At 40.5% G+C, this 27,852-nt stretch overlaps 1 protein-coding gene and 1 long non-coding RNA gene across 17 annotated transcripts; both read left to right on the top strand.

The window, feature by feature from the left end:
- The first annotated feature begins 51 nt into the window (after positions 1 to 51).
- On the top strand, positions 52 to 21,818 carry LOC102721734. Of its 15 annotated transcripts, XR_005811911.1 has the most exons (24): positions 52 to 311; positions 2,678 to 2,897; positions 3,081 to 3,165; positions 5,417 to 5,627; positions 5,770 to 5,847; positions 5,932 to 5,995; positions 6,094 to 6,715; positions 6,801 to 7,264; positions 7,487 to 7,612; positions 7,683 to 7,738; positions 9,485 to 9,582; positions 11,048 to 11,589; positions 11,748 to 11,800; positions 12,525 to 12,599; positions 12,851 to 12,966; positions 13,104 to 13,225; positions 13,643 to 13,696; positions 14,296 to 14,408; positions 15,035 to 15,405; positions 15,503 to 15,580; positions 15,663 to 15,777; positions 15,858 to 16,080; positions 19,731 to 19,827; positions 20,585 to 21,818. It is a non-coding gene; the product is annotated as an uncharacterized LOC102721734 (long non-coding RNA). The 15 variants fall into 15 exon arrangements; XR_001550216.2 differs by having other exon boundaries at positions 11,048 to 11,117; positions 11,557 to 11,589; positions 13,104 to 14,408; XR_005811912.1 differs by lacking the exon at positions 13,643 to 13,696.
- A 1,292-nt stretch (positions 21,819 to 23,110) lies between these two features.
- On the top strand, positions 23,111 to 24,622 carry LOC102707679. 2 transcript variants are annotated; one of them, XR_001550224.2, is made up of 5 exons: positions 23,111 to 23,539; positions 23,725 to 23,796; positions 23,916 to 24,011; positions 24,099 to 24,147; positions 24,301 to 24,622. XR_001550224.2 is itself a non-coding variant. In XM_040524543.1 (5 exons), exons 2-5 carry the CDS (start codon positions 23,771 to 23,773, stop codon positions 24,409 to 24,411), a joined length of 318 nt encoding a protein of 105 aa, XP_040380477.1. In that variant the 5' UTR covers positions 23,111 to 23,539; positions 23,725 to 23,770; the 3' UTR covers positions 24,412 to 24,622. The 2 variants fall into 2 exon arrangements, 1 of the variants encoding a protein (XP_040380477.1); XM_040524543.1 differs by having other exon boundaries at positions 23,880 to 24,011.
- Positions 24,623 to 27,852: the final 3,230 nt, after the last annotated feature.

The raw sequence follows: 27,852 nt of genomic DNA, 5'->3' as shown, positions 1-27,852 counted from the left end.
CGGTAATGTACTTATACTTTGCGTCTTGTAAATTTGCAGCTGTTAAAGCAAACAAGACCAGTCAAAGAACTGTGGATGTTTCTGCATGACGAATTGCCTGTTTTTTCTCGGTGTCTACAAGGATGCCAAGTGTCATGGGTTCCATTTCCTCACGAAATTGTTCATAATGGATATTCTTCTTTTGGCACGCATATTTTTCTTATATATAGAACTAATTACTAGAAATTATATGTATAATTGTTTGCTAGAGTCTGAAGACTTCGTTCAGGGCCTCTTGCTGCAAGGTTCATATACCAGGAAAACCAGCTCAGGTGCATTTCCTTCGCTATTGTCTTAAGTTTGCTGGTCAAAATGCACACCTTTTATGAAGTATGTAGTTCCTTTTACTGATCCAAATGTAAATTCAGTTTGTCTAGGTCGGAATTGGTTACTCCTACATTTTAATCATAGTTTCTTAGAATCGAGATCTATCAATCTTTTTACTCTGCCGTATACAAACTTTGAATAAATGCAATGAAATTCCAATTGAAATGACCAGTAAAGATGATGTCAGTGTTCCTCTTTCGCACAGTTAATGTGGGAGCAAGATGAATAAACAACAATCTGACATTATTGTATTCTAGAACTGCGACAATTCTTAATTCCAAAAACTACATCACCCATGCCATACTCGTGCTCTGCGCAAAATATTTGTTGTAGCTTGGCATGCGTGTAAGTGATAGGTCATGGGTTGATGTTGGACAAAGCAAATGACCTATTTACTATGTTTGTTACTTTGTGAACTTTGTGAATCAGTCAAGCCAGTCTTGTTATTCAACTTGTACTATTTTTTGTGAGGGTTTGATGAATCTTGACTTGTTATTTTGAGCAACTCACCTCATGGGAATTTTGATACAGAGAGAAGGGTAGATGCTCTACATTCTGATTTGAAAAATGTATCACTAATAGTTTATAATTTACTTTGACTCTCTTCTCTTGAGTTTGCTAGAAGCTGCACTCCACTGTTCCTTTCTGCATGTAATTTGTTTCTATATATCCTTTAAAGCTGTCGGCCTAGGCGGGTGGAGGGGTCGGCCATGTCGTCGTTTTTTCCTCGGCCGTCAGATCCATCATTGGTGGACGGGATTGCTACGCTGGATGCTCGCGCCATGTCCACGATCCAGCTCACACCCACCTACCCACCCACCCACCCATCCATCCAGCTGCTCCCACGCAAATGCAGAAAGTTTTGGATCCGCTGGCTCTCTCGATGTGATCACCTCCTGTCTCCGCCTAAGCACGAGCGGATCCCCAAGGTTAGCTCAATCTCATCCGCCATTTCTCCGGATCGCCTCTCGCTGGGCTTTGAGCGCACTCCTCGATCCTCGACGCTGGCACCCTCAGAAATCCTCATGGCTGCATCAGAGATGCTCGCCAGAGATGCGTTGCTGAGGAGGTCGAGGAGCTCTGCCGTGGGCACTACCGTCATTTCTGGATCTGACGGCGTCCTTCGAGGTCTTGACCACACCCCAAGATCCATGTGATGCTTTGGTGGCGGAGGAGGGAGGCGAAGCGTGAGGCTGTCGTCGGCGGGGACGCCGAGAAGGGTGGGGACAAGGAGTCCGCCGCCCAAGGGCATTTCGCTGATCCTAATACCATCCACGACAGCACTGAGACAATTCTTTTGGTGGCTATTTCCGTCGATGTGGGCAGAGCTCCTCAACTGCCTCGGGCAAGGAATCCATGAAGGGATGAGGATAGCGCGAGATATGGCGGTGGCGGTGGCTGATGAAGTCACTGTGCTCCAAGATGGGGTCGTCGTCACCATCGACGGCGGGTTCCGCGTCTTCCGTGATGGCGTCATCGCGGTCACCGGGAACTGCGTCGTGTTCGTGAGGCCCTCGGGCTACGTTCTCGCGGCCTACCCCTACTGCGGGGACCATTGACCTTGTCGGCTGCATCCTTCTTCCCAGTTGGTGGTGCGAACGCTTGGTCAATTTCAGCTCTTCCCTGGTTTCCCCACTGGAATTTTTGGGGATGAATCATGTCGATTGTGCTGGTAGGGTTCATCAACACGCACGTGCTCACGTCGCTGCAACTGGCATGGGGGATCACCCACGATGTCGACCTGATGACGTGACTACATGGGAGGATCTGGCCCTATGAGTCCCACGTGGCAGAGGACTCCTATGCCTCCTCGGTGCTCTGCGACATCAAGCTTATTTGATCCGGAGTGAGCTAACTGTCCCCTGACATCAGCTCAGTTCAGTTCCTCTGTTGTATTACTATGGATGCTACTATGACAGTGACACTGTCAACCTTTTCACTGGAATCTGGAATGCAAAATGCTTCGCTGCTTGATTGCGAGATCTCAAACTGATTGTTTTATCTGTTTGCCTTGCTTTTGAATTTTCGTGTATTTCATTAGTTTGATTTAGATTAGGACAACAACTCTACAAACATGCTAATAGCACACAATTATTCTAGAAGGGCAATTGAGCGAGTAGTTTTATCTTCAAAATTCTAGCTATTCATGTTTTTTATGATATACCTTTGCCTGAGTGTAATGTGCAGTGCTTTCCGCTTTGAGGCTAATTATGAAGATTAACTATTTTGTAGTGCATAGGGCCATTGCTGATGTGCAAAATTATCTTAATAAAAAAACTTGCAATCTAAACTGAATTTTCTTAACTGATAGGATGGATGAGGTTGCATTGGTCAGGACATCGTCAGATGGCAGTTCCAAGAGTGTTAATGTTGAGGGAGCTAGGAGAATGATTCTGAAGCATACAGACTTTTGTTCTGACATTTTTAGACTCACAAGTTTTTACTGTGGCTTCCACCTCCTCAGCCTCAGAAGCACTATCTCAGATTCCTGATGCGGTGTTTATACAAGAAGCTGGACAGCTGAGATGCAGGTTTGACTTTACACTAATAAAGATTAGCTTTAGTCAGAGTACATGAAACATTTTAACAATCATACTTGTCCCTTCTGCCATGGTATTACTATAGCTAAGAGGAATGTAATCCTTTACTTCTTTTAGTGCTGCTGACAACATAAGAGGAATGTAGTACTAATATAGCCCTTTACTTTCCTCCAGTGGTGCTGAGATTGCTAGATTTGTTGCCATGCTTTGGAATCCTGCATCAGTTCTCCATGCTTGTCCCGCCTTTGCTCTCCTTCAGGTTCGTTTCTTTCCTTCCATACCATCTTAATTTTTGGAAGAGTCCTATCAATTGAGAACCAACATTTTCCTTTATTGTGCATGCATAAGATCTCAATTGTTGTTTAACTCTGTAGTATAGACATTATGAAATGCGCAACATCATTGTTCTCTTCTTTGAATAAGGCACCATACATACCTTGCTCTCTCCCTCTCTCTCACAAACACACACACAGTGACATAGTCAGCCATGCTAAAAAGTACAACACAGTTTTACCATCATATTTGACCATCAGTTAACACAAAAAATTCTCGGAAGTAACTACAGGGTCCTTACCTGGTGTCAGTAGACAACACATGCCAGCCCTAATAATACCAATATGAAAGGAAGCAATAATGGTGTCGCCACAGCATAGACAAGGCCTAGTAAGAAATATAGTTGTATTCGTGGTTCACATGAATCAAAATAGATACTACCAGGATCCATCTCCTCTTCTCTGTCCTTTTCAGTCTTCACCAAGAAAAAGTTCTTCAAATGGAAGAATAAAAGAGCCTTCAATCTCAGTATTTCACCAGCTATACCAGTCCAACCGTCAACCAGTACATGTGCTATGAAAAAAGTGGCCCTCATTGGAATGGCTACACCGATCGTTCTCGGTATTCTGCAAAGGAAGTGATTTAGACTCACTGCAAATCATAATCATTGTTTGATTTCAATCAAGTAATGTGAGGAATTAGTTGTCAAAAGCACAGGCAAACAGTACAACATAAACATAAACATCAGTGCATACAAGCAAAAACATTATCTAAGTTTCCAGGAGGTAAATAGCTATAGTGTAAAGTGCAAAGCGATGTCAGACCCATGCTTTGGCGTTGGCCTTGATGCCAAAATCTCTGCACCTAGAGAGTTAGCCTATCGACAAATTGCCACCCTTTTGCCTCTTTAGCACCACAATATTGTTATTTGTATCTAAAATATAAGTTCCCCATGAGTCAGATTAAATAATGATACTCACTCTAATGAAAAGAAACATCTATTTCTAAGATAGCTTAGGAACCAATATGACATGAGTTCATTGTGTCATTTGAGCCACCAGCACGCATGTTTTATTTCATAAGAATATATATCATAACTGGCTGCTTGGAATATTCGATTATTGCTAACAGGCTCTGTTTTCACTTTGTTCTGTCTTCTGCTTTTCTCCTTTCATAAATAGTTCTGCTGTTCGTTGTCAAAGTTCACCTTCCTTTATTAACACAAAAGATATGTGGTTGCATATTCTCAAAAATATTTGATTAAGCCTATGTGTCTAATATTCAAACAAAAAGCAGCTCCTGGATATATAATCCACAGGTCTGATCAAAACAACGTTAAGCACTTGTCATATATTTGCCTGCTCATGAACAAAGTGACATCTCAATCTTCAAGTCAGTCGATGTGGTGGCATAGGACTTACTCATTTGCTGACTGATGAAGGTACGCCTTAAGCTGCTCTAAAGCAGACCCTGTAATGATGCTTCCAAAAAATACATTGAAGAACAAGAAGATATAATATTTAGCTGCAGTTCTTCGCTCCAGGGATGACTGTGATATTAATCCCTCAAACTTAGACATAAACATCAGTATAGTTGGAAGCAATATAAGGAAGACCTTCAAAGCAATTCTAGGAAGAAATCCTTGGATGAATGATTTGATGGAAGGACTGCATAATAGTCAACAAGACCTATCAGGATATTTCAACAGAATACGCAGAACATAACCATATGCGTAATATAACCCAACTAATTATAGGATAAATTAAACCATGGAAATGCCATAATAATATAAATAATAAACATATGAAGGAACACTTACATATCAATTAAGGGTTTCAGAAATGGAAGCGCCTTTTCTATTCCTTCAAGGCTTGCAAGAGATTGTACAAATGCTTTTGGAATGATATTAGAAAAAGTTGAGGAAGAAGAATGCCACAGCAATTATCAACCATCAACCTCCGAACTGTGAGGGACACAAATGGAATGGATAGATTATTCCAGTAAACATCACGAGGTTCTGGAGCCCATTCAGTCAACCAGACAGTTGGATTACTGGTTTGCTGTGTTTGAGCATAAAACAGCCGCTCCCCACCGTGAACGGAACGAAACAAAGGCTGCTGGAACAACTGATTTGGATCCTTTATGATTCTTTTACGCTCATCAGCTTCCTGCATGATGTTACACATTAACTTATTGTTATCTGACTGTTTTCTGTAAACAAATTTAATGGCCACAAGGTAGCAGGGCATACTAGTCATAAAACACTACCACAACCACTTCCGTCGAAGCCAAAGTCTTTGCAAGAATTGTCCTTAGAAATTTGGAACACCATCAGATGGGGACCTCAACATGAAAGCACAAGCAGTGGAGCGTGCTAACCTTCCAACAACAAGGGCATCTCCAGTAACCTTCTCTGCCAGTTGAAAACATCGTAAAATTGCGGTTCAGGTATGTTTTGGCTTGTATTACCACTTGGCCTGTGCAGACGGGGACCGGATGTAGGTACAATCACGTAAAGAGAGATGTAAGTTTACATTAATGAGGCAATTGCGGGGTGCGGAGTCGTAATGACATTTGTTTTTTGCTTCAGCGCGTGCTTTTTTGGTTCTTCCTGTTGCTCATTGGGATGCAAATGACTGATCGCTAATGGGGTACTAGATTTCGGCAGGTCAGAAATTTGGAATTATTGAATACTCTTTTTTTCGTGCAAATAAGTGAGTTCATTCTTCATATTCTTTGTTTTGTTCGATAGATGTCTGCCAACACGCTTGTAAATTTTCCACCTAATCACGAGTAATAGAAGGAAAAATGATTAGGTATGTTTTTGCTGATTCCCTACCATTTTAGTTTAACACTGAATTTGTGGTTACACGTCTGTTGCTTCCTTTATTTCCATGTGTATTTCTTTGCATAGGAAGCAAACATCCATGAACCTGGACTTCTCGTGACAAAAAAGAGTGCTATTAGATTCATAGACTATGCGCATGCCTCCATGTTGATGCTGCCCCCCTTGGCCGGCTGTGGCGGCCCCATGGCAGCCTGTGAGAGCTGCCCCTCCGCTTCTCTGGCAAGCTCAGTGGGAAGGGGTTGCTGTCTCTCTTGGCCGGTCCGGTATGGCGGCTCCCCGCAAAGTGGCCCCTCCGCTTCTCCAGCGAGCTCGGCGGCGGGGAGTCGGGCGACGCCGGAGGGAGTTGATGCCTTCCTTGCTGGCTGTGGAGGCTCCGTGGCGTCCCGCTCTATTAAGCAAATAGGCTCATCCTAACATAAACTGAAAAAAAAAAGAGCAGAGCTCTCATTTGACTTGCTATCAATGTGAAAGATATTAAACATTACTACTTGTGGTACTGGTTTGCAGGTTACAGGAGGTGGACAGGTCTGATAGATATCCACATGTTACAAACATCATCGAGCAGCAGCATATTTCTGTGTGATTTCGGCTTATGCGACGTCCAATATTCATTCCCTTCTCAACAGAGAACCCCAGAAATACAAACACCTTAAGTGCAAGTATGCCCATACATGATATTCAATCTTAGGTCGGTCTTCACGATACACAAATCATCAATTCTCCTCGCATGTTATTTGCATGTGAGATGCTGCTAATATGCGCTTGTTGTTTAGGGGTTTGCCAAATGCCAGCGCATTCTATGGGGGCAAGGAATTCTAGGTAGCTCACTGGTGGTTCCTTCACTTATCAGTAGCAGCGAACACACGTTCACATCCCAACAACCCTAAGCTGGTGGTTTGACCAGCAATTTCGTTTTAGTTCCGGTGACTTCACTTGCTAGACTTTTTGTTGTTCTTCATACCACATGTAAATTTGAATCACTGCACATGCTTACGGCCCTTCTGTTCCAAAAGGAATCTATACGAGTTACCTCCTTCCTTTCTTTCCCATCTGAAGTTTGGATTCTGTTAATCGTGAAGTTTAATTATTTATTTCTAATGGATTTTGTTAACTCCCTCCTTTTATTTTTGTTGTTGGAATACCAAGCTAGTTCATGATGCTTTCAGATTAGTGCCTTCCACGATTTGGAAATCTCAAATTCAACTTGGGATAATAGCTATTCTCCAGAACCGTGTTGGTATGTTTGCTTCATGTTTTTACACACTATTTGCTGCTTTTCTATTGAAGTTATATTTCGTTGGTCTACAGCATTAGTTTAAGAATCTATTGCATTCATCAAGGATGAAGGTGCTGAACGCCCCATTTTGCAATAGCTATTCTGTCTCTATGCACTACTAATCTATAACTTGAGATATTAGTAGATCTTTGACTTTTCTTAAAAATGTTTCTTTTGTTTCAGTGACTAGCTTTACTATAGGAGAGGCCCTTTTTTGAGCAATAGTTAGTACTTTATGCTAATTTGAGGAAGTTATGATCATACTCTCGAAGAAATTTTCAGAGGAGAGACGAATAGCACTTTACCAGCGTCAGTATTTCCTTTCCCTTGTGATTTGGTCCATGTTACTGATTTTTTTTGCACTGATCAGTATCTTCAGAAAATGTCTATTAGGTGAGAATTGGTTCATGTTATCAAATGCCAGCCGTGGAGAAGGTATGTCTACCATATTATTGACTCTTTTTTGTTTGCAAATCTCTAGCTCTTAGGTGATGTATTAGGTTGATTATATACTTATATGTTCCATATCTTTCATCATTTAAGTTACCCAATATATTCATTTTATTAAGTTCCGATGATAAGTTCTGTGATAATTTTTCTCCCGAATTGCCCGACCTTTTAATTGTACTAGCATCAATAGTTTTGTATGGTAATGCCTGAATTGAATTTCTTAGCAAAAACCAACATTATTGTTGTAATATGCTGATATTTCTTCTTCTCTACTTGCTACCTTGTCCATTTTGACTATCCTCCAATTTAGGTTATTAACCGTGACTTAATACAACGTTGTGATTTGGCCGAATACTGGAAATTAGTACGAGCATGTTTCAAAACCCCTTCTCTTTAGATTTTTTTTGCATTTTAGCCCCTGGGATCGGGCGGAGTTGTATAGACGGTTTAGCCACATGACCCATATCATCAACATGTCAACATAGTTAGGTCATCCATTTTATTTCATCTTGTTTTCCTGGTTTCTTACTCTATTTATTATAAATCTGTATGTACTTTATTTTAGTAATAAATCTATTCATAAAAATCAAACCATAATTATATAAGTTTTTGAATAAACGAAGGGTCAAACATGTAAAAAAAGTTAACGTCATTATTTATCAAAATACATAGGGATTATCTTTTTATGCGATTTGATTGTCCGTTAAATTGTGTACACATGACACTTGGCATATACACGTACATCCCATATATTTTAATAAAAATCTAAATGGAATGGTTCTTTTTGTCCTGTGGCGAAGCACGGGCATTGTGCTAGTAAAAGTAGAAATGTATATACCGCATGGCATGTTGATATTTCCTTTTGATTATATAACATAAAACATTTCAGCATAGAAATGTCCATGCTACTCAAAGGGGGAAAATTTGTTGTTATATCAACCCGTGCAATTCTTTGATGTTATATATCTTTGTATCTCACCAGCTATACTTGAGAAGAAGTAGCCCATTATTCTTGCACATGCACTTCTGGATTATATGTGTGATCTATTTTTGTTAGCCAATTGTTAATATCTACTGTACCTATCCTGGTTTTCTTTGCCCCTCCACGATAACATGAACTCCTAATCTACGTATGCTTAGGGATGGTATCGTGTATAACCAAGGCCCATTTTCTAATCTTGTAGTTTTGAATGTTTCCATTTTTTACCAAGAAAGACATCAACCTTCTTTTTTGAAATTTTCCATTCATATCTGCTCAGGCCTCAACATTTTCTGCGCCACAAATACTTGTACTGAAACACATACATCCAAATTGGTCTCTATACCCTCTGGTCACTGCGTTGGGGATTGCTAGTGGTGGAACCAAAGCTCACCCGGAGAGGGCTGGCGGTGGAGCAGGACAGGTGATGGAGGTGGTTGAGTGGGAGGTTGATGGAGATCTAACATGCGGGCCCTAGTTTATAAAATAGTTTTAGCGGACTGACTATTGGGTGCGCCACCCAAAACTACTCCGGATTGAGTTATTGGTGTAATTCGTTCTTTTTCCTTCTTTTATGTGGTGATGAAGAACTTGGGTTCAGAGTGTGTTGTATAACTAACCCTCAACCCTAAACTGAAAATAAATATAGCACTGTTTTTACTGCACTATCTGGCACTCTAGCTATGTGCCTCTGTCACTTGCTTAGCTATCTTGCTAAAATGATAACTGAAAATAAAATCATATCCACGCAGACGTAACACGGCCGACGGAAGACGGTACGACGCCCTGGCCAGCTCACAGCTGGACCACTGGTCTCAAGTCTCAAGCGAACTAGGCAGTAGCCAACTAGGTGAGATATTCTCTCGGTTTCTAATTTTCTATACAAAGAATGAAGAAACTATTTTATTTGCTCTATATATTAAAAATTGAAACTGGTTGCTTTGCAAATTGCAATGGAGAAATTTCTCAAAAGAAAAGCACGAGATAGTATCAACATCATTAGAATTTCTCAAAACATTGGTATGTAATTTCTAACTTCTAATCCACTTTTTTCATATTTGTCATCATTTAGAGATGTTATATTTATATAATTATAGTCAATGGAAACCCATTTACTAAACATATTTTGGTTATACAATTATATATGCGGCTATAGATAAAAAAGCTAGGCACGCCCTCTTTGTTTGCTCTAGCTCCGCCCCTGAGAATAGCCAAGAGATCTCCTTGAAGTATTTTGGCAACTGATAAAATTTTAAATTGTTATCAAATTTCTGGAATTAACAAACTAATCACATTTGCCTATGTGCCTATGTGATAAATGTACGAATGCATGAACATTATACATCATGGCTAATAGCCTAATTCTGATAATTACCCAAAAAGCAATGAGGAGTAAAAGATGAACATCATACAAATTTAACTTTGTTTTACACACACACATATATATATATGCTTTGAACACCTAGGAGAAAATAATCATTGTTATTATCAATATAAAGATGTAGAAATAAATAGTGAAGTTCATACCCTAGATTACGAGAGACTGTCTAAGAGTACCTAGACATATGGTATCATTATGAAAAACATAGATCTTGAGCTACAAGACAGGACCTTAGGGAAGGGGATCTACACCTACCTTTAATAATCTCTACACTTAAAAAGCTTTTTCGTTTTCTTGTGTTGTTTTGTCACAACTTTCAGCTTGCTAGACAGTAAGGGAATCTATAGTAGCTCTGATGACGTGTTCATCAGTATAGCTGCAGTGTCAATATTAGTCGTATATTTGAAGGTCTGCAACCGGAAAGAACATATAGTGTGGTTTTTATGCAGTGGAATAGTGCAAATTGATTTATTTATGATGTTTGATACATTTTCTCCTTTGAAGTTAGGAAGAGGAATCAGTCAGTAGATTGTGAACTAGGTATGCCTTTGCTGATTTCTTATGTTTGCTGACCAAAACACACATGCCTTGGTTATCCTAGTAGCTTGGGAGATTTGGAAGCACCGCAATGACTGCGTCTTCAATGGAGCCAATCCTATTTTGTATTTTTATTCGTACTTTTTTCTTTGTTTACTCCTCTTTAATATAATGAAACGCTATTCTCTTGTGTTTTCGAGAAAAAAACACATGCCTTGTGATACCTGCCCACTTGAAGTTAGTTTGCCGATTTGCTTTAGAAATTCACAACCAAGTAGCTTGTTACTTGCATATTGTTCAAACTGATTTTTTTTCTTTTTAAGCTAATTGTGATGAACATTTTCTTTCTTTTATGTTTCTTATCACACACCATGGATTCAATTCGAGCTTACAACAGGTACATGAAGCTGCCAACATAAAGTTGCACTAGATCTTGCACCAAACATCCCCTAAATACAAACTAGTGGGTATGTGTTTAATTCCTTTTTAATAAATAACTATAGTAGTTGTATTCCCATGGCATTTTCTTGGTGGGCATTGTTGGTTGACTTGACTAAGTATTGCTAGCAACACTAGTTCTAAAAGAAGTCATCACATTGCATAGCATAACTATGGTTCTCCATTTCCGGTTAGAAATACATATTCATATTCTTTCTTTTCTTTGTTCTTAATCTGGTAGGAAGAGGTTCAAAGCAAAATGAAGGTGTGCCAGCTATCTAAAAGTTTTAATACCTACCAGAAAATAAATGGAAGTTATCTCAAGCACAATTTTACAATATACAAGATATATGTGGCCATTTTTTCGTGCCCACTAATCCGATTTATTATAACCTTTTCTCATCGACATTATGCTAAAATTTTCATGCTCATGAATTTTCATGAATTGTGGTTATTGGCCAAGGATAGAGAGAAGATGCTGTACATTCTGATGAGAAAAAGGTAATGTTGTCTCTAGCCAATCATCTAGTTTTGTTGTTGGACTCTTCAAGTTGCTAGAATTTTCACTTCATTATACTCGTAGAAATAGAAGCAATTTCTGATGTATTTGGATGTATGTGTGTCTAGGCTCATCCTTAAAAATTGGCCTTTTTTGACAGGGACCGGGGGTAGTGTCCTATCATCAATATATTGCCTATCCAAGCTCTACCAGGTAGTTATATGAAATCTATTTTTGCTAAAATCACTATTTCAAGAGTTGTAACATGCTTAGCTTATGGTTTGACTTTGTGAGTGTGTCAAGTCACTTCCATTATTCAGCCTACACTATTTTTAGCATGTCGTCTGATTGTAATTATGATACAGACGATAGTAGATGCTCTACATTTATATATGCAAAATGTGTTACTATCTAGTTTATCATTTATTTTGATTGGATTCTTGAGATTGCACAAATAATTTATTTGGTTCAATTAATGTATGAAAGTGCAATCCACTGTTTCTTTCTGCACAAATAATTTATTTGGTTAATTTAATGTATGAAAGTAGAATTTTAATTTTCAATTTCAGAAAACATCTAACTTTAGTTCCGTTGTTTTCACAAAGTTTGCCTTTGCTTCCAAAGGTAACATTTGTTCCTTCCAATTAACCAATACGTTAGATTTGTGTGACTGAAATATGTTATGTAGTATTTTAGTACATGGTAATATTTTTCACATACCAATTGACTGCCTGTCATCAGTTTTGTTAATAGGTTCATGTGTCATTTTGTTCATAGTTTTTTTTAATGAAATGTTGATTGGGTTAATCTGATAGGCCCCTATGGTACGTTTAAGTTGTTGGAGCAGCGCTATATGTATGTTTGACTGCAGAATAATTCAGTAGAGTTATCAACTTCTAAATCAGATATCATTACCAACCTTGTATTCATGTTGCAGGAAGCATCCAGCAGGAGCTCAAGTGTTGTTACCGATTATGTTGGTTGTCTCAGAAAATGTCAAATACCACCAAAGGTATCATACTGTAACTGCACATATGCTCATTCCATTTTGAACAAAAAAGCGCGGCACCTATCTGATTCTTTTCCCTTTTCAGCACATATCTCTCATTAATTTGACTGTTACCCTAAACATAGAGGGGAGCTTACTGCACATATGCTCATTTCCTTTTCAGCAAATATTTTTGTGCATTCAACTAGCAATATTATGAAATCAGTGACAGATGGAGCTTAACAAGTGGAGTTAAATGTTTATGGTTTTTGAAGGGCTTGGTGTGGCTTTCTCAATTAATAATGCGGATGGGGTATGATAAAAATCAACACAGGATGCTTTCTTCTCTTGTGTGTATTCATCTTTCACAAAAAAATATTGGACTGTAATGGTTAGTCGCATCTCCACTCAACTTGGGTTTCTAAATTTACCCTTACTGGCTTTCATCTTGCAATACGATGGATTGTAGGACAACCAAAAATTGTTTCTGTACTCTGGCTGAAAGATATAAATGTGTGTTGATGTCAGGATTGCATACAACCAAAACTCTGGATTCTTCGGCATATTATGCTCAGGTTATTGTTTGCTTCATCCTGAGAGACCACTTAACTGCTTCCAAGAATTTTTCATTCCCATGTGCATCTGTCCAGGTTTGCAAAATACTCCTGACGATTATGCATATAGTTCATTTTTCTTGACTGTACCAATTGATCAGAATTCTTGATGTGTGATTTATATGATGATGCATCTTAATATTCTGAATTACGTTGCGGAGATTGGGCCATTGTCCCTGAAAGGGTGAGTTGATGAACAACTCACCTTAAAATGTTTGACTGGTTATTCAACTATGGAAGTCAATGGAATATTAAGTGATATGTCATGGCTCTAATAGCAAAAGCAATTTTTTCTCATTTTCATCTCTTATACCTTGGTTCACCTGGTCTTTATATACAAAGAAACACAGTTCTTTCTCAATTTTGCCTGATTTAATTTTGATTATCTTTGGAATAGTAGCTTTATTACTTCCTTTTTGTGGATAATGATGGTATTGAATGCCGATGAAATAGGGATTAGAGGAGAAAGTGTCAAATAATAGCATCAGAGCATGACATGTCAATGAGGTAACATGTTGTCCATGCTTTGTATTTATATCAGTGGTGCATGCATAAATAAGAAAGCTACATCTATATTCTCTCTTAAATGCAAAGAAACCTTAAACTTTTTTTTTAAAAAAAAAGGGGAAAGGGATACATGCATGTATACCTATTAACCCATGGAATAACAACTAAAACCCGGTTTTTGTTACAGTAGAACAAAGCCTACACCCTTTTGATTCCCCTAGCCTCAAGCTCGTAGGATTTGACCTAAAAATCACATTTCTTAATCTGTCTATTAGCAAAGTAGGGCCAACTTGAATATGCATCTGGGGTACCTTAGCTTGTTTTTATCACATTACACCCTATTATACTAAGCCATTATTTTAGTAAATCACAATAATCGTTCATGGTTCTAACACTCCACTTTTTTGGTCTTACAGCCCTAATCCCTACCCAAATCTCTCCACTAGTCTACAAATGCTACTCCAGATCCTCATGTTTTGTGCAAACTTATGTTTTGATGATGGTTGACAATGAGTTTCTCAATTGATTTTTTTCTAAAGTATAGTAGTTGAACGCTTGAACTCTAATTTGATTGTTGTGTTATTTGTTCTTTTGCTTAGTTAAGTCCATGCACTGATGATGGTTTGATATGGATGCTCGACGGTGGGAAAGAACAGTAAAAATCGGTGCTACTTGAGAATAGAGTCATCGTCCTTATTGTAACATAACCCAGGTAAATTCTTCTGAAATTAACTGGCTTCACCAATTAGTGTTGGTTTCTATTAATTGGCACTGGCCTAAAGTTCATCTGGAATTTCTTTGTTCTAGATCTCTATTTTTCTGACAAGAGGGTTGTGTGTTGCCTGTTAGGACTTTTAAGTTTCTCAGTTATTTTGCTTAAACAAATTTGTAAACTATTGTTCTATCACTGTTCTCTAGCTAACCTAAGGAATTCCTTCAAATTACTGTAGCCAAATGGCATGTATTTGTTCAATTAAGTTCAAGCAACAATGGTCTTTGTGTGTTTTTCAACTGCCTAAACGTACTACGGGGTACACCCATATATATTGGTTAGCAAATGCATTGACTGAATTAATATTGTTGACAAATTGATTTTTTTAAGTAACAACAAATTTTGCACTTTCCAAAAAATGGCCACTTTAATATTGGCACTAGGAGTATATGATATGAAAGAAATATGATGGCAGGTAGGTAGAATTATCATTACTTCCATTTATTTCTGAAGTACTATAGTAATCAAGAACTCTTTTGTCGTAACAAGGAATATCAATTCTTTGTACGTTGTATACTTAATTCGATTCCACTCTCTGAACTATGAATCAACTGATATTTTTGCAGGTCGTGAACTGCAAAGCCACTCTTTCAGCCTTTATAATTTCTCTGGTCTCTTCGCAACTTAGAAATTTGTATCACATACAGTCAATCTATTTTGAGGAAATTATTATTCTCTATTGCTTGATGACGGGAAGTTACATCCTCATTTCCTGCACATACTCCATATGTGCAACATTCAAATGTTTAGTGGCATCCACATCCAACCTTCAAATGTTCTTAAGTTCTTAAATAACAGATAGTAATGTACTTATACTTTTCGTCTTATAAATTTGTGGCTATTAAAACAACCAAGACCAGCCAAAGAACTGTGGATGTTTCTGCATGATGAATTGGTCGTTTTTTTTTGGTGTCTACAAGGATGCCAAGTGTCATGGGTACCATTTCCTCACGAAATTGTTCATAATGAATATTGTTCTTTTGGCATGCATACTTTTCTTATATACATAACTAATTACTGTAAATTATATGTAGAATTGTTTGCTATAGAGACTGAAGACTTCGTTCAGGGCCTCTTGCTGCGAGGTTCATATACTAGGAAAACCAGCTCAGGTGCATTTTCTTAGCTAATGTGTTATGTTTGCTGGTCAAAATGCACACCTATTATGGAGTATGTACTGATTTCTGCATGTAGGCCTCAGATCTCTACAAGGCCAACATTGGGGAGTCGTGTGTCGTGCTCGCCTCCAGGGAGGCGACCGGCATGGTCGCCATGCAGCTCATCGTTGTTCTTAACCTGGATGTCCCTAGTATGCCTCTCCCCTGCTTCTGCTTGCCGATAATTTAGTTTTAGGAGTTCTTGCGCTTATTCTGCTGGTTGTGATTGCAGGCGAGGCAGAGCGGATTAAGAAGTGTAGGGGCAGGGTGTTTGCTCTACATGACGAGCCGAAGGTGCCAAGGGTCTGGTTGTCGTTCGACGATGCACTAGGCCTAGTGATGGCGTGATGTTCGGGGACTTTTGCCTGAAAGATTACGCGGTCATACCAGTGCCGGAGTTCTTCCATTGGTCTCCCACAGAAAAGGACCAGTTCATCATTCTTGCATCGGATGGGGTAATTTGCTCAAACCTAACACTTGTAGTTTATTCGTTGTTGCTCTGTTTTGTTGTATGATATTTGCCCGTGCAACGATATGAGCATCTCTGTCACAATAAATTCTTGCTGCTTTCTTTTTGCTGGAGTTAGATTAGTTGCGATGTAGTGTTGATCTTTCACACTTCCGCATTCAAACATGTTAGTTGCACATGGCAGGCCTTGAGTGTCCATGACATCTCAGACCATTTCTTTATAAGCTAAAATGTCATGATGATCATATCCACGAATGGTCTAGGCTTTTGACTTCAGAACAATATATCTTTCAAGATTGATTTCCAAAACTCCTCATGATAACAAAAGGTGTGACAGCGCAGGAAAGAAGGCTGTTAAGCTTGCTAGTTATCACTTAATCCGCAGTCACAAAAGGCACATAATCGTCCTTGAAAAAGGCAACCTTTCGGTTTTCGTGTCAAGTTGACTATCTGTCTTATTTGAAAAATTTTCAAGAAATTTAAAAAAAATTAGTCACACAAAGTATTATTCATGTTTTATCATCTAATAAAAACAAAAATATTAATCGTATATTTTTTAAATAAGACAGAGGGAGTACGAAGGAAAATTGATTTGTTTTGGGACAAAGGGAGTACGAAGGAAATTTAAACTATTCACCTGCAATCATCACTTAATCTGGTAGCAGTTACAGGTGCGGACATTAAGCTAATGGCATATGACTTCCTGAATAGAGTTAGATATCCTTGTTGGAGTGTATAAAGTGAATTGCCCGTCTTTCCCTATCAGCTTGGGCTTTTGGGTGCAACACCCATGGAAGAAAGGCACGATGGGGAGTCATATGCAAAGAAGTACCAGAATGAAGAGTCCAAGGACAACTACCTTGTTCAGGAGAGGAACCCGTAATAGAAGACTGAGAAGCAGCAGCAGAACCTGGTAGTATAGAAGGTTGAGTCATTGAACCAACAGCTCCTGGTGAAGAAGAGGCGACGAGGCGACCGAGTAGCCTGAGAATCTCCTGCGCATCAGATCCAGTAGAACTCAAAATCTTTAGTACTAGAACCATCAGAAGCGTGTGAAGAACGACGAGCACGAGATTTCTAGTCCTTCCTCTTTTTAAAACAATAGGATTCCACATGGCCGTCTTTGTCGCAACACCTGCAATGAAGACCACTCCCTCCTTTAGTGTCAAAAGAAGGCTTCCCAGATGTAGTTACCACTGGTAGAGGTGTAGAACGAGAAGACGAAGAACGAGCAACCAACATAGAAGAGTGTTGTAAGAGGCCCGCATCACAAAGACGAGTCTCATTACGAATCTCAGCAAGAGCATCCAACAAAGAGACACAAGTGACGAGCAAGTAGCTGAGCACGAAGGGGCTCAAACTCTGCACGAAGACGAGTTAAGAAGTCGTAGGTACGACGTAGCTCAAGAGCATCCTTTTGGCGCCAAATAGCATAAATCTGAGCATAGAAATCATCCACTGTACTATCTCCTTGATGAACCAACTACTCGTGGCGAATAACAAGATTTGTGGACTGTCCAGAGGGCTTAGTTCTCAGGAAGAAAAGTCCACATTTGATGCGTATACTCGAGCTCAACAATATCAGCAGAATCCGATCCTCCATACTAGCAACAAGAATGGCAGTAGCACGAGCATCCTCCTTAATCCATGTCCTGTAGGCTGCATATGCCGAGTCATAAGTGGCCAAGCGATCATCATATTCAGCATGCAAACGCATCATATTCCTTAAGCAAACATGTAAATTCCATCTTCTGGTCAGTACTAGCATTCTTCAGAAGAATAGGCTCTTGTGGAAGCATAGGCTGCGGAGGAGTAGGATGGGTTGGACAAAGAAGATCACTAGTCAAAAACTCCCAAAGACGCAGGCCACACATGAATCCGAAGACGAGGAACCCAATCGCGAAAGTTGGTGCCATTGAAAAGCACTAGACAACGGAGAAGAGCAACGCCACTAGAAACTTGCGAAGGAGCCATGGCGATGACGAGAGCGTAGAGGTTTTTTTAGCCGAACCGGTTTTTAAATAGTCTAACTAGTCAGATCCAGATCTAGATCTGCCAGATGGTGGGTGGCCGTAGAGGCGGTGGCGGTCGTCGGCGACAGCTCCGGCGGTGGCCCGACGCTCGTCCTCGGGCGGTGACCAGGCCAAAGGAGCCGATGGCGTCGGCAGTGCTCGGCGACCACAGAGGCGGCTGCCCTTGGCCCCGGCAGCGATGGCAGCAGAGGTGGCGCTCAGCTCCGACGGCGTCGACGACCGTGCAAAGGAGGGGGCAGAGGTCTGGCGATGGCAGCATCGCGGCGTGGCGTGCAATTGCAACACGCAAATTCTCAGGTTTGCTCTGATACCATGAATTGCCCATCTTTCCCTATGAGGTTATGCTTTTGAGTGGAACTGGCTGCTACATGCAACTTAACATGGTTTCAGAGCCAGAGGTCTCGAGTTCGAATCCTGGCTAGCGCGCAATTATTAAAATAATTGCAACCCACTGCAATATTCCACGCGTGAGGGGGTGTTGCAGTGTATAAAGTGAATTGCCCTTCTTTCCCATTAACTTATGCTTTTGGGTGCAACTGGCTGGCGCTCGGCTCCGGCGGCGGCGACGACTGTGCAAAGGAGGCGGCAGAGCTCCGGCGATGGCAGCGTCGCGGCGTGGTGTGCAATTGCAACACGCAAATTCTCAGGTTTGCTCTGATACCATGAAATTGCCCCTCTTTTCCTGTGAGGTTAAGCTTTTGAGTGCAACTGGCTGGTGCATGCAACTTAAACATGGCATCAGAGCCAGAGGTCTTGAGTTCGAATCCTGGCTGGCGTGCAATTATTTATTAACCGTCGGATCCATACATCTAACGGTCTATGTCGTAAGTTGGATTAACCTTTGAATTAACACCGTAATTAACAGGTCACCTCACAGCCACGTCTATCCACGTCTATCCACCTCACCGTAATTAACCACGTCGCATCGCATATAGGCCACCTCCCTCTACCCGTAGCCACGCGCTGCTCTCTCACGCCGCCACCGTTGCGCCTCTCCCTCGTCAGCCGTCGCGCCGCGCTACTTCCTTGCCCGCGGCTGCGGCCCACACCGCTTCGGGAGCTTACCGGCGAGGGTGACGAGCTACAGCCCAATGCGGCTTGATCTGGACTGGACTGTGCGGTGATTTGGCTCCGGTTGGGCACTGCTTTGGTGAATTTGGCGTCGTTGACTCCAGCTGGGTGGGAAAGGCCAGATCTTTTGTGGTGTTCTACACAGCGTGGCTGTCTTCTGGTTTCTTGGAGTGTATTTAGGTGGGTATTGCCTGCATTTCGGGTAAATTGACGGAACATTTGCTGGCTTTGTTCTCCGAGTGTGTGAATCTCGTTGTTCAGTTTTTTCCCTAGGTCATATTTGCAGGCTAAAGATTGGGTTTTGGGGGAATCATTGTTGGCTTTGTTGAGGGGGAATCATTATATTTTGATTTACAGATTACAGCATTGTTTGTTGATGTAGTAACGGTTCATGTGCTTGTTTTTTTTTCACTGGTGTTAAGAACAAACAATTACAAGGTCTTCCTGGTAACACTCATGAATTATGAAAACGTGTATCAATTCTTTATTGGCTCTGTTCAACAGAAATCTAATAATTCTAGGAAATCCGCAGGTCTGTTCAAAACAATGCTGACGAGTCGGATGCTAATCAGCTAGAGAAACTGGAGAAACTCCTGACAAATGCTTTGAGGGATACGAAATCCAAGAAGGTACATTATGATGGCTCTGTTTCCAGCAATAATTCAACCTGGTTCAGAAAAAACTTAGGAGTAAAACACGTGATTATTTTGGTAGGCTATTTAGTTCTGATGGCTTTGCAACAGATCCTTTTTTCTCTACTGTTCGTGTGACATTGCAATTTTCACAGCAACTGAGGGGCTCAGGGCCCATCTCTCTTTGCATGTGGCTGTCTTGATAATTTCAGATTTTTCTGGGCAAACTCACATTGATATCATATAAATATATACGTATATAACTACATTAATGGATATCATATATTGCAATAAACAGGAACTGGGAAAACCAACATCAGTGCTGGAATTGGTAGGTATACCTTCAATCAAAAACCTTGTGAGAAAGCTATGTATGCTGACATAAGTATTGTATAAATCGTTCATGACAATTCACAAAAGAGCAGATATTTCCTGGCAGTATTCTAATCAAGCTTTCTGCGATGTTTTTTAAAGACTCAACAGAAGGCTGTGAAACCGGTCTACCTCTTTGTGTGATGCTAATGTAACAGATGGATTTTACTTCCATTGTTCCATTTTAGTAAACCCTGTAGCTGAACAGGGACATAGTAACGGGCACCCATTGAGTTGGTCCTGATTGTATTTCAATACAGTAGGTCTGTCAGTTAACTGAAGATAATATGTTTTCCCTTCCTTATAATCAATCTTAACAATTCCCTAATGTAGTTTTCCCCCTTGTTTTGTTCGTTTACCTTGCCTTGTTTTGGATTGCAAGTGTTGACGAAACAAAATGGTGAAGGGTGCAGAAGCAGCGCAAACTCCACAATTGTTAATGAGCTGGATTCCATCCATTTGTCCATTAAAAAGGCATCACAAATGGAAATTGTGGAAGAAATTGGTAGGCAGGTAAGTACCCCTTTCTATGATATCTATTGAAAAGGGACTGACAATCTGTATCAACCTCATTATTCGCTTCGTAGTATTCATTTTTGAAGGCATCACACCTTGGGTATTTAAATAAACAGAGCAAGTGAAGAGGTGGCAGCAGCAAAGGAGGGACTGCCATCCAAATGTACATATTGATACTTGATACAATTATTTCCTTTAAAAGAGAAAATGAATATCAAAATTGGTGCTTTTGGGGATAATAGTGATACAAGTGCTATTTGTGCCAAAGCTATGGCTTGTTGTGCCAAAGCTCAGATAATCAGGATTGAATGACATGAGGATAACGACAGCTTTGATCTTAACAAGATGGCTCTAATCTCCCACCACTAGAGGTCCTATGCATATAGCATTGATATATTCACGGAGGGGAGATACCATCTCAGTCACTTAAAGAGTTGACACATCATTGAGTCATTTCTGCTCCAAGTATAGTAAAATTGGAAATAACCAATTCTGGAGGTTAAACTCTTATACTAATGATGTTAAGGCTATTGTTTGTTTCTGAAGGGTATTCTACGGGTTATAATTGTAAGATATATATATACCTCTTTTCCACCTTTTGGAATTCTCTTGTACATGTATATATTTGGGTACATTGCCCTCACTTGAATACAAGTGCTATTCCTAACATGGTATCAGAGCTAGTTCATCTCATCTCTAGCAAAACTCTCCTTGATTTCTTGTTGCTGGATCTTCATCAAGGATGATTTGGTTTCTTTGCCTTGAAGCCATCACATCCTCATGATCTAGCCCCTTGTCAAAGATAGTTGATCTCTGTTCGTCTTCTTGCTGTGTCGTCGCTGCTCTTCGCCGCATGTCGTCGCTGTTCTTCGTTGCCGATCTTGTCGCCCTTCACCGCAGGACGTCGGCAACCTTCGTCGCTGGCCATCGCTGGTCACCGGTCTTTGTCGCTGGCCGTTGCCGGTCGCCAGCCTTTGTCGCTGGCTGTCACTGGTCGTCGCCGGTCGCCGCTGGTCACCGCCGGCCGTCGCCGGTCACCGTCAGTCATCGCCGGTCGCTGCTGGCCGGTCGCCACCCTCACGTCGCTCTTCCCCACTCGCTCTTCCCCAGCCATCGCTAGCTCCCTCCAGATATGGATTGGGAGGTAAAAAGGTGAAAGGGTAAAAAAAAACACTTGAGCTCTGCTGCTTTTCCAGAGCAGCGTACTGTGACGAGTTAAAAAAAAAGAGGATGATTTTTTTTCTTCCTTTGCTTGCTGCCGCTTACTCCTTTGCGCTCTTGCCGTCACTTGTTCATCTCCGATGATGTCGTCTTTATCTGGCACGGTGTCTGTTCCTCGTTGCCCGGTTCTTTTCGATGGTGTCAACTACAGTCATTGGGCTCAGCACATGCATCTTCATATGCGCGGGCAACGTCTTTGGGATATCTTATCCGGTGAGATACCTTGTCCTCCTTGCCCTGTTGCTCCAGATTTGCCTATCCACGTGAGGCTTCCGATGCAGCCAGAGCAGCAGCACAAGAGCGGTATGATGGATGATATAGCATGGAAAATTATCAGACTCCGTTCGCTCCAACCAAAAACTGTCTGGTAGATGAAGACCTTTCAAACTTTAGTGTCTGACCGTAGCCTCTTGCATTACGTGCCAACATGTAAAAGTATTGAACAAAAATCATCTTTTCCTTATAAATTATTTGGTTCTACAATAAAAAAATAATTCATGACAAATTTTAACTATTTGGATTATTTGATTGTTGTTTGCTTGCCAAATTATATGTATTGTTTCCTCTATGCAAAAACAGCATGTCAAATCTCATGTTGTGTGTACTCCAAATTTCCTTTTTTTAAAAAAAAGTTATATATCTTCCTACCATTTGGATGAAATTTTTTTGATTTTTTATATGCTGGAGACCTCAAACCTACTATTTGATTCATGGTGTTCAGTCATTCATAGGCTAAAACTAAATTGCTGCCAACAACTGCTGAATTCATTTTATGTATTTGGCGTCTTATATTGGTCATTCAGATTATTGTTTTAGCAGCTGCTACATTAGTGTACAAACCCTTCTTATGTCATAAATATCAATGTATGAACATCTCCTGGATTATTGTTTCAGCATTTGCCATATTAGTTCTTGAACTTGTCCTTGTGATATCTGAATTCTGTCTGGACCAGAACTTAGACAAGCATATGAAGAACATACATTGTGCACACAGTTTATTATAGTTCAAGTTTAGAATTTATGTTTTATAACTTTATATTGAATTTGTATTATTCGATGTACATAGACCATTTGAACTTAAATTAGAGTTGGAATGCATGTATTTGTAAAATCCAAATTTATTTATGCACATGCTTGGAGTGTATTTGAATTCAGTGGATAAATATGTCGTCGTAATGTTTCTAAATTCAGTGCATGAACATGGCTCGGTGTTACAACCTAGATTTTGCATGTAGCGTTAATTTTATTTTTTGTTCTTTAAGTTTATATTAAAAAATGTGCCTTGAATGTACATAACTACTACTATGTATAAAGATTACTTACATTAAACTACACTTAGGCGCGCCCCAGCCTCTTTTATAACAAGTGCTCGAACAGTGATACCTGTCTAGTTGGGTTTCCTATGTTGCTGAACAACTTTTTTTTATGAAAAGTCAATTCTGGACAGATATGATTTCAGGTTCCTTATTTTGTTGATGAAGAGACAGGTTGGGGACTGGAGGTTGACAAGCTTAAGAAACAATTGGAGTAGTAGGCTCAGTCTAAGGGTATCACTGTTAGAGCACTTCTTGTTATAAATCCACGAAACCCAACTGGACAGGTATGACTTATTAAGTTGTCATACATTTACAAAAGGCCGATATCTTGCATAACGATTTATGAGAAGTCAATTCTGTCTGCTGGAAGACTGGAACACAATGAATATATAGTTTATGAAGCAACCTCCCCCCTTCTCAAAAATCATGTTCTTGGAGTGATTACTTATGGCTCTTCTACTTTCATCAGGTTCTTGCTGAGGAAAATCAAAAGAAAATTGTCAAATTCTGCAAAAATGGACTTGTTCTTCTTTCAGATGAGGTGAGTCCAGAACCCCTTGTACTTGAAGGCTTGAACATTTCAGTTTTAGTGAGCTATTTGACCATTTTCTGTGAGTTTGGTAGGTCTTGTAAGTTGCTTGTTGATTCGTTCCCTGGCAGTTGTACCAAGAAAACATATATGTCGAAGACCAGCAATTCCATTCTTTCACAAAGATTGCACAATCAATGGGATACACTGATGATGATCTTCCCTTGGTATCATCCCATTCAGTTAATTAAGTTCTTCAGTTATTTTATGTACATCTCCAAGGATGCGGTAAAACTTACTGTTTGTACAATTAGGTTACTATGGAGAATGTGGAAAACGAGGAGGCTATATGGAAGTAACCATGTAAGGGAACAAATTTACATGTTGGCATCAGTAAACCTGTGTTCCAACTTCTCCGGCCAAATACTTGCTAGCCTTATAATGAACCCACCAAAGGTCAATATAAGATAAGTTGAATAATGATCGCCGTAACTTACATGGTTACTTCTTCCACAGGCTGGGGACGAATCTTATGAATCCTTTTATGGTAGAGAAAGATGGGATCCTCTCATCACTGGCTCGACGTGCAAGGTTTGTCCTACTTGTTGCAAGAATGGTCAGTTGTAAACAGTATTCACTGCTACTGTCTTTTGATCAAAAAAACAATATTCACTGCTGGAACTGTAAATTTGGAACTACTGCCACTTCTCTTGTGGGTTATTGTAAAACTGAAAAAATATCCAAAGTATTGCTAGCTTATGGAATCCTAAGCGGTGAATGGTTTGTACATATTCTAGAAATCCTTTGGTGGTATTTTTTTTTTCAATTCCTTTCTTGATTTCAGGATACCTACAACTCTCCACCTTCAGTTTTCTCAGTTCCCTTGGATGCATGTTAGCATTCAAGAATACTAGATGCTCTGTCGGGGTTCTGTCCTTTCATGTGCGCCAAAGAGGTGACAGAAATTTCTACCGTACTGAAACCATTTTGGTCCCATTATAAAATCGGCTGGCCCAACCTAGGGGGATCATTAATCTACAAAATCAATTATTATGTTTTATATATGTGTCTAGATTCATTAATATCTCTATGAATCAAAGGTGCACTACCATTCATAGTTACCTTAATTAACTACATTTGTTGTTCTTGGTACATGACGTGGTGCACCACTAGTGTACCTAAACCATGTGTATACCTAGTTTCCATCCCCACGTTTAAGGGTAACATGAGTTTACCTTTAGAAAGAAGCATGCCATCCTGTTGAAGGAGCACGCTAGCGACGTTGGCACCGTCAAAAGGTCCATCTCTAAAATAAGTTTTTTCAATGATCTATTTGTAAAATAAATTTTTTGAAAGGACCAAAATGTCAAAATTCCAGGGAGACGCTCGCTCTTCCTCCCCCAAAACCTTACCTCACCAACAACACCCACCAGCGGAGGCTGTCGAGATGATCAAGAGGCTGCACTTTTTGACAGGACCATGGCTTCCTCCTATAGTTCATGATTTTACATTATCTTGGAGTGATTTATTTGCACAAATAGGATTTCCGAAGTGACAACATGGGCTCAACTTCTTTTTGGTTCTTGACATACTGCAAATCTTGATTGAAGGATGCCAAGTTCTATATGAATAAAGAGATTCTAACCATGGGGAGAGTAGCCACCATTATTAATTTGTTACTGACTATGCGATGTGGACAAAGTTTCTTTCTTGTTCTATATTTGTTATAATTAAACTACTCCCTACGTTTCTTTTATTTCATACAATTGATTTTTGATTTGCATTTGACTGTTTGTCTTATTCAAATTTTTTGTGTAAACACTAAAATTATAAGTCATGCTTAACGTCGTCTTTTTACTAATAAATCAAATCATAATAAAATAATTTATAATTTTATAATTTTTTTGAATAAGATGAATGGTCAAGGTAGACACAAAAGTCAACAACATCAAATAAGTAAAAAGGCGGATGGAGTATTTGTTAGGATAACCTATGTCATCTAAGTTTTGTTGCTTTAATTTAATCACCTTGTACACAAATTGCAATAGCTTAAACATTTATCAATTATATTGTGGAGATTATTAATGATTTTTCTCTGCAATGTTTATTAGGTTCAGGGTATCAAAGTGAAGACAGTGGTATTATTGTTCATTGATGTTCTGCCATTCAAAATATTGGACATTGTGTGGGAAGTATTTAACATTGGCGTCCTCCAGCACCCCCCACTCTTTTCTAGATGGTTATGTAGAAGTATGAACCGTTGTTGGTTGTTGCGCCCAAATCACTTCTAACCGTTCGGCCCTTGAAGCCGGCGCAACCTAGTTATACACACTGCAATCACTTCGTCTTACCCTTCTCTTTTCTTGTTCACCCCGCCGTCTCTCTTTCTTTGACCCCACCACAATTTCCTCCCTTGCAACCCAATCCCGCTACTCTCACTCAGCTACCTTGCTTCCGCCTCCAACAACATCCCCACCACCAAACTCCACTATCGACCTTAGCGAATAGTTTTGGGTGTGGGTCTTCGAATGGCTTCTCCTCAAGATACCGGTCAAGAGTTGCCGCTTGCAGCATGGGAAAAATCGACCTCCAGGAATCGAGAGGTGGCGTTGCTAACATCAGCTCGGTTGCTGTCGGCACAGACCATAGTTGGGTGGCATCCGGTCGCAGGTTAGCCGTTCCCCACTCCCCGCTCTGACGAGATCATCTTTTCCTCTTTCTTCGAGCGAGGATTTAGCCTTCCTGTTTCCTCCTTCCTTGGTCTGCTTGAATTTTACAAGCTTGAGCACCATCACCTCAACCCCAATTCCATTCTTCATATTTCTATTTTTGTTGACATCATACCATTGGCCCTCTCGACTTGACCGTTGCTTTTTAGATGTGCTACAGAAGAGATCTGGATTCAATGCTCCTTGCAGAAATCCTAAAAAACTCCAGAAATAAATGTCTATCGTTGTCTGTAATGATACAGTTCAGGATGCTGAAATGGTACATAATATTTTGTATGAAGTGCCTCGCATGTGCGGAGTCGATTGTAGCGACTGACTTGGTCACAATCCACTTAGTGAATTTGTCGACGGCGATGAACAGGTGAGTGAAACCTCCTAGGGCCCGCTTGAAGGGGCCGGCAATGTCTAGTATTCAATCAGCGAACGACCAAGAAATTTGGATCGTCTGTAGCACTTTAGCCGGCATGTGTGTTTGCCTTGCAAAGAATTGGCATCCTTCGCATTTTCTGACCAGTTCGTGAGCGTCCGAGACAATAGTCGGATAGAAGAAACCCTTCCTATAGACTTTCCCAACTGGTATCTGTGCGGAGGCATGGTTGCCGCAGAGCCCCGAGTGGACCGATTGCAAGATCTTCCCTTCGTCGGTGAGTACACAACGCATGGCGATGCCAATTGCACTTCGACACAGGAGTTCTCTGTTTGAGACTAGGTAGCAGTAGCTTCGGTGCTTGGTGCGTTCGGCTTCTGCTTATTCAGTCGAAAGCTCTTCTTCTGTCAGAAATTTAATAAGGGTATCCTCTCTAGTCTTCCGTGACAGTTGTGACCATGTGGTCGTCGGTGTCGTGCTCCCCAGCCGACTGCTGGGTTGTCTTCTAGGCTTACTTCGGTCCTTCCACTCGGCTCCTCTGGGTCAGCCTTTTTCACTGTGGGCTCAATGAGGTGCTCCAATGAGGTTTGCTAGTTTGTCGGCGGCTTCATTGTTGTGCCGCGGGATGTGGACTAGCTTGAGCCCGTCGAATTTATTCTCCAGCTTGCGTACCTCCTATCAGTATGCCTACATGTTTTCGCCGACGCAGGTCCACTCGTTCATGACTTGGTTGACCATGAGCTGGGAATCCCCACGAACTAGCAGTTGCCTATCCCAAGAGATACAACCAGCCATAGGATATGGAGTAGTGCTTCATACTCGACGATGTTGTGTGACGCCGGGAAGTGGATTTGAAGGACGTATTTAAACTTTTCACCCTTCAGGGAGATGAGTACCACCCTAGCCCCAGCACCCGACATCCATAGGGATCTGTCGAAATATATTGTCCAATGGGGCAATTCTTCCAGCGAA

The sequence above is a fragment of the Oryza brachyantha genome, chromosome 5, assembly GCF_000231095.2.
Source record: "Oryza brachyantha chromosome 5, ObraRS2, whole genome shotgun sequence".
Taxonomy (NCBI): domain Eukaryota; kingdom Viridiplantae; phylum Streptophyta; class Magnoliopsida; order Poales; family Poaceae; genus Oryza; species Oryza brachyantha.
This window is presented reverse-complemented; position numbering and strand designations above follow the sequence as displayed.

What these genes read in the sequence shown, in the direction of transcription:
- LOC102707679 (XM_040524543.1), top strand. Translation starts at nt 23,771, where the DNA reads ATGGACTTGTTCTTCTTTCAGATGAG. An exon ending in CTGATGATGATCTTCCCTTG is followed by an intron (nt 24,012 to 24,098) that starts GTATCATCCCAT and finishes TTGTACAATTAG; the next exon opens with GTTACTATGGAGAATGTGGA. An exon ending in GGCTATATGGAAGTAACCAT is followed by an intron (nt 24,148 to 24,300) that starts GTAAGGGAACAA and finishes CTTCTTCCACAG; the next exon opens with GCTGGGGACGAATCTTATGA.